We start from the raw sequence: 11,426 nt of genomic DNA, 5'->3' as shown, positions 1-11,426 counted from the left end.
CCTTTAACTCCCCAGTGTCTATATCTCCCATTTTGTGCATAAAATGCAACATATAATTATAAATAGATTACATAATTACTCTCAATGCAAACCAGCTTGTACTTGTATTGGATGATTCCTCTTAATCAGCACTGTCTGTTAAGTCATAAGAAGGATACAAAGATGTATTTTTTCTGAAAGTCTACCATTAAATTAGATATCAAAGCCCTTATACGTCTAACCAAGCTAGCTAGAGAGAAACAAATAGTTTTTTTTTTTTCCAAGAGGACAAATCAAACTCATACTTTATCATCTTAGTTATCTCAAAAGAACAAATATCTTCTCAATCTGCATAATAATTTCTTTATAAGGGGAATTCCTTTCAAACAAGAAGTGAATACACAAGCTTTTGAAAGAAATGCTTCAGCAGGAATGAATCACAAATAATGTATTAGGGGATAAAGGATGCAGCATGTTTAACACTCCTGGATGATATCATAAAAAAAACACATGAGATTGTACATTTAGTAAAACAGTACTATACTAGTACTAATTATTTGATAACAATCTCCAAATTAAAACCATAAAAACTATGATAATATCTCATGAAAACCAAACTTCCCAACGTTTAAAATAACAAAGAAATTAAACTAGTATGTCATATGCTGTAGCCATACTACATGTTTTTGGACTCATCACCAGAGTCCTCAACGGTGACAACATCTTTTTTTGTACTGGTTCTGATCCCATCTGCCGCTGCTGAATCTTTGTTTTGAATCACCTCGACGTCAATGTTCTTCATCTTTGCTTGTTTCGCCTGCAAAATAATAATATCAATCATTATCAAAGTTGCATTAGCTAGGGTATATACAAAGAAAGTCTTGAAGGAAATTGGAGCAGGGGTATAACAGTAATTTTACAGAGAGTTTTCGGTAAAAATCTAGGGTGACAAGTGTCCCCCACCCCCCACAAGTCCACAACGTTCTGTATCGCCACGATTCATGAATTCGTAGAACATATCGACATACAACAAAAGAGATCGAAAAATCCTTGAATGAGGTATGATATATCTTTTTTATTTCGACAAAGAAAAAAGCAATCAATCTTTTGATAAAAGGTTTAGAGTGAAATGAAAGCAGAAATTAAAGTGTGTATATAGTTAGACCTGGTCCATAGCACAATCAACAAGTCGCAAAATGATTTCTTGCTCCTCTTTAGCAAGACGAGGGGTAAGCCTAGCCAGAATCTTCATGTCCCGAAACCTCAAATAATGCTTCTTACGAGGAGGACCTACGCGGCTAGAAGAGCTAGCAACATTCTGTGGCTGATCAGCTTTTGGTTTTGGTTTTGGTTTGGCCACAACATTTGATTCTCTAGATGCTACAGAACCAGCAGCAGCAGCTTGTTGTGGTTGCATGATAATTGGCAATTGAGGAGCAACATTAATCGGAAGAGGACTTGAGTCTGTTGATACAGCAACAGAACCACAACCCTGCTGCTGCTGTTGTTGCCGCTGCTGCTGCAGATAAATGGGATTATATGGCAAAAACACTTTCCTATGTGAAGTTCCTTTTTTCCAGCCATGTCCCAAATGTCCCTTTGAATGACCAGCAAGACCTTGGCTTGAATCAAAGTATTTTGAACAAATAATACACTGGTAAAACAACGTACCTCCAATTCCTCCGGCCTGCATTTTCTAGAGAGAAAACTTCTAAATTTTGAGAGATATGTTGCTGGTCTGTGAATGAGGAGTATATAAAGAGGGGGGGGGGGGGTATTAAAACACGTGTGTAACTAGGGCAGGGGGGAGTTGGGGTTTTGAGACAACTCAGCTTTTCCTCAGGTGCTTGGATGTATTAGAAGATTTGTTGACTGTTTTATTTATTTCTTTGTTTGGCATAGTCAGCATTTATTATTTATGATAAGAATAAATAGTTTTATAAACCACTCGTAATTATTACAGATTGGAACTGAGTAAATATTTAGTCCTATTTATTTTTGTGCTTGATGTGTTCATTGTTTTGTATGCTGGTAAAAATCGGCGGTTCGATTTTACGATCATCAAGGCATCTCGAGGTCTCCCAGTGATCGACTTCGAGGGCTCACAGTGATCGGCCTCGAGGCAGTGTAAACCAGTAGCTTCGGTGGATCGATGTGATGTTCCCAAAGCACGTGACCGTTGATAAAGCCTATTAGGCTAGCCCAAGCCCGCATCATGGCATTAAATGGTTGTACCGGCTCCGTATCTTTGTAATAAATGCATTTGTACTATGTTGGTATTCCCCCCATATAAAGGAGATCCTTCTCATTTTGTAAAGAATCTGATGCTCAATATTGAAAATACAAGAACATTCTCTCTATTCTCTATCTTATTCTCTTGATCTCATTACTTGCATTTATTACTTATATTCATTGCGTTCTATTTATTGTTCTTCATTTATTACTTATTGGCCATAAAGAGTCGTCATTGATTTTATCATAACTGTTAATCCCCCATCGGTAGTTCCTAGCCGAACATCAGACTCGATCTCGAGGCCCCGATGTCGGCCATCCGATTTGGTTATCATCTTGTTTTCAAGCTCTTATCTTGTTTCCAAGTATCTCACTTAGCATCTATTGCCTAAACAACTAGCATAAAAATAGATCACGTATTTTTAGAACCACAGAATCAAATTTAATTGTAATTACCATTTTCAAGGTAAACAGTTTGGCGTCCACCGTGGGGCTAAAAATAATAGTGATTATTTTCTTGCTGGTTTTACTACATAACGCAAGTTATCTTTCACGCTTTTTCTTGTCCAAGATCTTTGATTTCAGGTCAAAATGTCTAACTTAGTAAATGCACGAGAAAACAAAAATCTTGAAGACCATGGAGAGAATGGTGTGGATGTTCCAGGTGTTGGTGTACCACCACGAAACCCTGAGACTGCATCAGAACCAATTACCATAGACGTGGTCTCGCTCAACGCTCAACACTTCGAAATAAGCTCTCACACCAACAGGAGCATACACCAGGAAGATCAACAAGAAGCACAAAAAACCCCGGCTCAGGAAGAACAAGGGGTTAGCCTTCACATTGTCACACCTCTTTTTTCCCGAAGGGAGGAAAGAAAGGAGTTTTTTCCAATTTAAGTGACATTAATCGAAATGAGATTATTTATTTATTTCAGAGTCGCCACTTGGGATAATTTATGGTGTCCCAAGTCACCGATTTATTTTAAATCCCAAATCGAGGAAATTTAACTCTGTTTAAAGTTCGCGAAACCAGAAGACCGGGTAAGGAATTTTGTTAACCCGAGAGAAGGTGTTAGGCATTTCCGAGTTCCGTGGTTCTAGCACGGTCGCTTTAATAATTATACTTGGCTTAACTAATTCTGGATATTTTATGTTCTAGAGAAATTTATGCACTTTTGCTTCAAACCGCTTTTAATTGCTTGATTATTTGAAATTATAGAATTATCTTGAAAAGAATCACGCGTACGTGTATTCATTTTGCTTAGTGTGTCAGGAATTATGTCACGCATACGTGTACATAATTAATAATACTTTATTATTTTTTAAGATTGTTTTGTCAAAGTTGCGCAAACGCATACTTTGCCTTTAATTTGGGAAATCATAACTATGTCATGCGAACGTGTACATAATCACGATAATTTATTTATAATCGCGCCTAAAGCAAACTACGAATATTTTTATTTTTTTTAATTTTTTTTTTACTTTGAGATTATTGTGAGGTTGTGAATTATGGATAGGAGATTTTTGTGAAAAGCAATAGTATGATACTACTATTTTTTTTTGATAATTAAATGATTTTATTTACCAATAGCAAATATGTACAATGTCATAACTGGAAACTGGACATTCCTAGTTCCACTTCCTCTACTACATTTCTTCTATCTCCTATTACAGCTAGTAATCTATTTCTGCTATTCTCTTCTCTGTCTTGCTATTCTTCGATCCTCTAATTGCTACTTCTAGTACAATTTGCCTCACTATCATTTCTACTGTTTTTTGTTGCTCTTGAAATATTCTTCTGTTCCTTTCATTCTATATGTGGTACACTACACATACCAGGGTCAGCCTATAAACTTGAGTAGGTGCATTGTTTCCAGTTGCTTTGCCTTCAGCCCATTGTATCTCCCTTTGCCATTCCATCGGAGCTCTTATTATTCCCTGCCATTGTAGCAATTTGCTCCATATACCTCCAGCTATTCGACACTTAAACAACAGATGGTCTATAGTCTCTTCTGTTTCATTACATAAAGGACAACTTACTTCTTCTGCAATCCCCCATGTGTGTAGTCTGCTTCTTGTAAGGAGCATGTTTTGTATAGCTAAATTTAGTACAAAGATCCACTTTGGAGCCCCTAGATTGTTGCATGTTAACCTCCTCCATGATACTTTTTGATATTGCCCTCACATGCCATTATACCACTTCTTGATAGAGAAGTAGTTCCTTTTCTGCCACTTCTTCCATGCTGACTTCTGCTTCTTCTATATACCTCTTTGCTTTAATTATTTTCTGAACTATCCATGATGCATTCCTTGGATTGCTATCCCACACTTCTTGCTTCTTTCCGTAATATAGATGGATCCATTGGACCCATAACTTGTCCTTTTTCCTACACAGATTCCATAATAGCTTGCAAATTACAGCTTTATTCTATGTTTGAATGTCCATTACATTGAAACCACTTGTTGTCTTTGGCGAGCACACGTTTTCCCATAATAATAAAGCTCTTTTTGAAGCCTCTGTTCCTCTGGTCCACAAGAAGGTTCTGCAGATTGTTTCTATCTTCTTCATTATCTTCTTAGGGATAACAAAAATCTGTGACCAGTAGATTTGTATAGAGAACAGAACTGTTTTGATCAGTTACAATCTTCCTGCATAAGATAAAAACTGTGAAATCCATGAGGTGATCCTGCCTAATATCTTCTCCAGTAGTGGTTGACATTGAATCAAAGATATCCTCTTAGTGCAGAGTGGTACTCCAAGGTATTTGAATGGCAACTCTCCCCTGCTAAATCCAGTTACCTGCACTATGTTTTCCTGTATAGCCTGTGGAACCCCTCCAAAATATATGGAGCTTTTTGCTGTGTTTGCTTTTAATCCAGATGCCTTAGAGAATTCCATAAAACAGTTGAATACCATTTGAATGGAGATAGTATCACCTCTGCTGAATAACAGCAGCTCATCTGCAAACCCCAGTTAGATGATGTTTAACTAGTCACACCTAGGATGGAAGTTGAAATCCGGCTTATACCTGTTTTAAAGCTTCTTGTGAGATATTCCATACCTAGTACAAAGAGAAATGGGGACAATGGGTCACCGTGTCTTAATCCTCTTCTGGCTTGAAATGGCTCCATTGGTTTTCCATTGATGAGAATAGAATAGGATACTGTACTAATGCACACCATAATCCAATGATACTACTACTATAATCATTAAGAGAATCAATTATTCTTTGGAGATATTAAAAGTCATAATAACTTAATAAAGTATTAACATTCCTATCTTACAAATACCTAATTAATGTAAATAATAGAAGAACCAAATAAGAATGTACAAAACATGGAAACATGCTGAGGCATGATTAACGAAATATTGTTAATCGGAAGTTTCAAAATCAACATTCATTAAATATGATTTAAAGCTCACTTGAATATTTTCTTAATCCAAACTAACGAACAACCAAAACTCTAAAAAAAGTCTACTATAGATGAACACTAACGGAGATCAAAATACAGTAAAAGGACATTAACCGAGCAAAATATCATGTGTTTGATCACCGAGCAACACAGAGAACAAGCAAACAAAATATACAACAGTGGAGAGAAAAGAAAACTGAACCTTAGGGTGAGAAGCTTTCTTCGTTATAATCCAACATTTTTATCCCAAAGCTTTATACAATGATGATTCGAAAGGAGCAAAAACACGAGAAAACTGACGACAAGATCTGGACTGAAATGCGCCTCGAACCGAAAACCAAGTCGGCGACCTCGACCCCGACGAACTCAACTTTGGAGCTGCTACTTTTTTAGCGAAGAAGAAGCAATTTTTCTGTATTTTTCGATTGGTTTGAAGATTGTTCGACAACCTTTAATGGTGGTTTGGTTGCCGTGATTTTTTGAAGCAGAAGAAGAAGCAGGAGGCGTTGGCAGATGATTATTGCTGGAGGTCGTTCTTCTTTTTCCTCTCCTCTTTTTTAACCTTTTACTCTCTCTATATATATGCATATGTAGGAGTTGAGGTTCAAGATGTGCAGGTGGTTAACAAAATATGTGTGATCGTGTGTGTGCCAGTGAGTGGGGAAGGAAGTGATGTGAAGTGGAGGAGTCATGGATGAGTTAAATCACTTTTGAAATTAAATTTGTTACAAAACTTTTAAACTCACGTGAATACTTGCTGCTTCTTTTATTTTCTTTGTTTGCTAATTTCTTTAATAAATAGAATTCTATTAAATATTAAGACAAAAATATTAATTAACTAATTCTACACTAACTAACTATATTTACACACACGCTTTAAATTATACTAAGAAAAATACCATGACTTGCTTATTAAAATTCTAATTAAAAGAAACCATATATGTATACATATACATTTTATTTATTTATTTTAGAAATAAAATTTATACTCTATGAATGTGACTTTTTTTAAAAAAAAATAATAATAAAACCTATTAAGAGTAGGATAAAAGTTTAAAATAATAAGATTAGACCTAAAAGAAATATTTACACTAAAATTGAATAGAATTTGGGTGTGGTCGAAAATTAGGTGTTCACACACGTCATCTTCGAAATGTTACAAACACAACAGCTGGCGATTGCTCAGTTGCAAAGCCACCAAAAGACTCCCAGCATGGTAGCTCGAGAAACGGCTCCCCGAGCCGAGCAGGTACCAGAAAGATCAAGCAACAACGGGTCGGCAGCCGACCCCGCCATCATAAAGATGCTCGATGACCTCACAAAGAGGATTGAGTCAGGCGAAAAGAAGATAGAAGCCAACGACAAGAAGGTAGAGACCTACAATTCTAGGGTCGATCAAATCCCGAGCGCACCCTCGATTCTGAAAGGTGTAGATTCGAAGAAGTTTGTATAAAAGCCATTCCAACAGGAAGTGGCCCCAAAACCCATCCCAAAGAAGTTCAGAATGCACGACCTTCCGAAGTTAAATGGAACCTCGGACCCTAACGAGCATGTCATTGCTTACACTTGTTCGGTGAAGGGCAACGACCTAAAGGACGACGAGAATGAGTCCGTCCTACTGAAAAAGTTCGGAGAAACGCTTTCAAAGGGGGCAATGATGTGGTATCACAACCTAGCCCCAAACCCGATAGATTCATTTGTCATGCTGGCAGATTCTTTTATAAAGGCACATACTGGTGCCATCAAAATAGCTACAAGGAAATCTGACGTCTTCAAAATCAAGCAGAGGGAGAACGAAATGTTCGAGAGTTCGTGTCTCACTTTCAAATGGAACGAATGGAACTACCACTCAAGGTTTGAATGAATTAAGCTCGATGGCTTCGAAACAGCTGAAATAGAATCTGTTTGAATACCCCGCCGTGACTTGGTCGGATGTTTACAACCGATATCAATCAAAGATCAGGTTCGAAGACGACCAACTAGGATCCCCCTCGGGCTCGGTATATCCTAATAGGCTTCCAGCAAAGGAGTCAAATCCGAACAAAGAGAGATACCAACCATACACCGAAGATAGAAGAAACGCCCCAAGGCGCAACATACCCCGCAATGACCAAAGAATGGATCGAGGGCAGAACCCTTGGGGACTTGTCAGCAGAGCTGGATTCGATAGGCACACAGGGCCAATGGAGGCACCTCGCTTGTCGGAATACAACTACAATGTCGATGTTCCAGACATCGTATTCGCCATTAGTAAAATTAGAGACACCAGGTGGCCAAGGCCCGTGCAATCAGATCCTTCACAAAGGGACCGTAACTTAGTGTGTGAATTTCACAACACGCACGGTCACATGACCGAGGATTGCCGACAACTCCGGGAAGAAGTAGCCCGACTACTCAGCAAAGGTCACCTCCGAGAATTCCCCAGTGACCGGGCCAAAAATCAATTCCAGGAAAGAGAGGCGACCAAGAAGAATGAAACAAATGAGCGGCAACATGTCATCCATATGATCTTGGGAGGCATCGATGCTCCAAAAGAGCCTATGATCAGAAGAACAAAAATATCCATCACCAGAGAAAAGCGAACTCGGGGTTACATACTCGAGGATGCTCTCACATTCAGCGATGAGGACATCGAGACCTTGTCTCAGTGATCACGTCCAACTATGCCTTATAAAAGGACAATGCGGTCGTTGCAAATATAATCCGGTTTACAAGTCCGGAGTCGAATCCCACAGAGAACTAAGGCTTAGCTACAACTGTTCAATATTGCTAAGAAGATAAGCTCTAACAATTCCTAAATTATAAATATTAAGATTCTTATATCTAATTAATTAAATAATTAAATTAGTAGATTAACAACTAAAGATACTACGGGTTGGAGAGAAGATTAAGGAGGTCTAGAGTTAAGATTTCCCCAATTGTCGGAATCCTTCCCTCTATGTCTTCTATAATTTTGCCTAAGTATTCTCTACCGATCATGAGCACTTTGCGTATTGTAATTCTCTCCCGAGTAATCACAACAATTTACTAGACGCACTCTCCCGAGCTACGCTAGCTGGTTTTTAATACAGCTCACTTCAGATCGCACCCAAGGCTTCGTTATCCCTAATCCCGCCTTTAAACCCTCGGTTATAGATCCCTCTTATACTTTGGGAGTGGTGTTGTTCAACAATCACCTAAATATGCACTCTCTCCCGAGTTATGCACACTAAATAGGCACAGCTAATTGAGGATCCTGTCAATTAACAACAACAAACACGTAGTTGAACAAATAGAGATTAAATTGGCAAACTATATTAACACAATCAAGAAGTTCATCCTTCAATAGGTTCCATCAAAACCCTAGAAAGGATTTAGCTACTCATGACAATGGGTAAATAAACTATGAAAATATTCATGATCAAAATTGCAAGAAAAATAAAGAGAAGAAGAAAATATGATATTTTGGGTGATCTCTCACACTTGTTTTTCTTGCCAAAGTACTCTCTAAAACATTACATGCCTCCCTTGGACGAGTTCTATTGTTTAATATAGGGTTTTGGACTAAAAATCCCGTGTTTTGCACTTTGGTCCCTGAAATAGGCCCTCTGAATCTGCAGCTCTGCTCTGTCGCGGTCCTACCGTAAACACGGTTGTTTACCCTGTTCCGTTTGGAATTTGGAAAAACGTAAAACATGAAAGTTGTAGTCCTTTGAGTTATCTTTCCAACCATATATTATGAAGCCCAAATAGAGTTATGAGAAAAAAGTTATGTGTATTTTACTAGATAGTGCGCAATATGCCTACTCGAGTCTTCGTTTTGTTGTTTTATCATCCGTTGATCCCCGAATACGATCCCGGCTTAATTTCTTGGGCTTTTACTCAAACTTCAAATCTCAAAATCACTTGAATTCATTCCATAACATCTATATAGCTCGGAATCACTCCTACAAAGCATAAAACACACCATTAGTGCAAAACACTAGCGATTAAAGCGCAAACTCAACTAAAGTGCAGTAAATTAGAGTGTAATAATCGACTAAAATACGTAATTATAGCTTATCATCAACACCCCACACTTAAACCATTGCTCGTCCTCGAGCAATCAACCTACACTTTTTTTTATCGACACAACCTTTTTAAACAATTCTCCTAACTCATCACACCAAGAGTATTTAAAATAGACTAAGCACAAAAGTGTAACATCTTCACCTCAAGATTTGACTCCCAAGTACCACGCATTATTCACAACTCACCCACTTACTCTAACATAGAGGTCACTAACATTACCTTTTCTTCATGAATCAAGTGCCCTCACACAACAAAAGTGAGTAGTTTCACACAATAAAATTTAAGAACACTTAGGAACTCAAGATAGAAAGAATTCACTCACTCTCAGAAATAACATTCATATACCACAAAGATGCACCATAAGCTTGCCCGTAGTGTACTACTCCACTAATCGAGCTCATTCAATCTTGGATCAATTAGGACTTTATTTGGTCGTAATGTAGGCTACGGGACGGGTAGGATACATTTAGATATAAGAGTGACTACACATCGCTAAGCGCTTTAATACATATACTTTAATATTCAAACCCCATACTTATGTCAAGCCAAACTCCACCTTCACATCAATATACATCAAGTCCCAAATTATTTAAGCACAATTATATCAAGAGTCACCACTATCAAAGAATATATTTTTTTCACAGCAATGCAACTATTTTTTTTCTTTTCTTTTCTTTGTCAATTCAAGTGGTACTTGCTCTTTCAAATCAGTGCACCTTTCTCCTTATTTCATTGGTTCCACTCAAAAACCAAACCAACCACCTCACACTTTAACTTTTACAAAGTTCATAACAATTCAAGTGCTCATGAGAGGTTATAATGGTTCAAATAGATGGTTAATTCAAATAAATGGGTAAGGCTTGTAATGTAGTTGCCAAAAAAACAAGATTACAGACTCAAAGGGGTTAACTACGATATATAACAATTAGGTAGGTAAAATATACATATCTGGCTCAACAAAGAAACGCCTATATCACTTCCAAGACTGAATAAAACTATTATTTCGCTTTACAAACACACAGGGCAAGTTCTAGGCATCAAATGCAATGCACAGAATATAACAATTCCTTATACACACATGGTACATAACTCACTTAGGATTGGATTCATGGACACTCTAGTCAAAGCAGTTAAGCAATTTTAAGAACATACAATTTAAGGTACTTATACAAGAGTCAAAACTGAGCTTAAGCGTCACAACCAAAGTACTCACTATTCTCAAGACATAACAAAGTCAAGAGATATTGCTTCACTTCAAAACACAACACAATGGCTCTCCCAAAAAAAAACTAACTACACCCGGTTCAAATAAAACCCTTGGAAAAGAACCGTGGTTTAAAGAAAAACCAAAGGGTAATTATTACACTACCTAACAAAAGAAAATCTTTTTGTACTTTTTCTTTAGACTTAAATCCCTCAAGAAAATTGTCTAATAGATCCATCGTCGGGAAAAGTCCATTCTTTTCTATTTTAAAAAAATAATTATTCAATTACTAACACAACTAAAATAGCATAGAAAGTCACTCAGACAATCTCCTCACCCCACACTTAAAATTATGCATTGTCCCCAATGCACACCATAACTAATAAAAGGATAAAAGAGACTCCCTGATAGGCCAAAGGCCGAAGCATTAGCAGCTCATGGGTAACTCAGACTTCTCCCAAGTTTGGTCCTTCGTGCGGGTACCTCACACTTAGTTCCAACCATTTGGTTTGCTGTTGCATTCTTCCAATAGCTTTGCTTTCCA

General features: G+C 37.5%; 1 protein-coding gene across 2 annotated transcripts; it reads right to left on the bottom strand.

Moving 5' to 3' along the window:
* Positions 1-452: 452 nt before the first annotated feature.
* Positions 453-6,158, bottom strand: LOC104223396 (uncharacterized). Of its 2 annotated transcripts, none has more exons than XR_011405009.1 (2): positions 5,831-6,158; positions 453-796 (listed from the first exon to the last, which is right to left on the bottom strand). XR_011405009.1 is itself a non-coding variant. In XM_009774829.2 (2 exons), exons 1-2 carry the CDS (start codon positions 1,670-1,672, stop codon positions 656-658), a joined length of 669 nt encoding a protein of 222 aa, XP_009773131.1. In that variant the 5' UTR covers positions 1,673-1,706; the 3' UTR covers positions 453-655. The 2 variants fall into 2 exon arrangements, 1 of the variants encoding a protein (XP_009773131.1); XM_009774829.2 differs by lacking the exon at positions 5,831-6,158 and adding an exon at positions 1,145-1,706.
* Positions 6,159-11,426: the final 5,268 nt, after the last annotated feature.

The sequence above is a fragment of the Nicotiana sylvestris genome, chromosome 2, assembly GCF_000393655.2.
Source record: "Nicotiana sylvestris chromosome 2, ASM39365v2, whole genome shotgun sequence".
In the NCBI taxonomy this organism is placed as follows: domain Eukaryota; kingdom Viridiplantae; phylum Streptophyta; class Magnoliopsida; order Solanales; family Solanaceae; genus Nicotiana; species Nicotiana sylvestris.
This window is presented reverse-complemented; position numbering and strand designations above follow the sequence as displayed.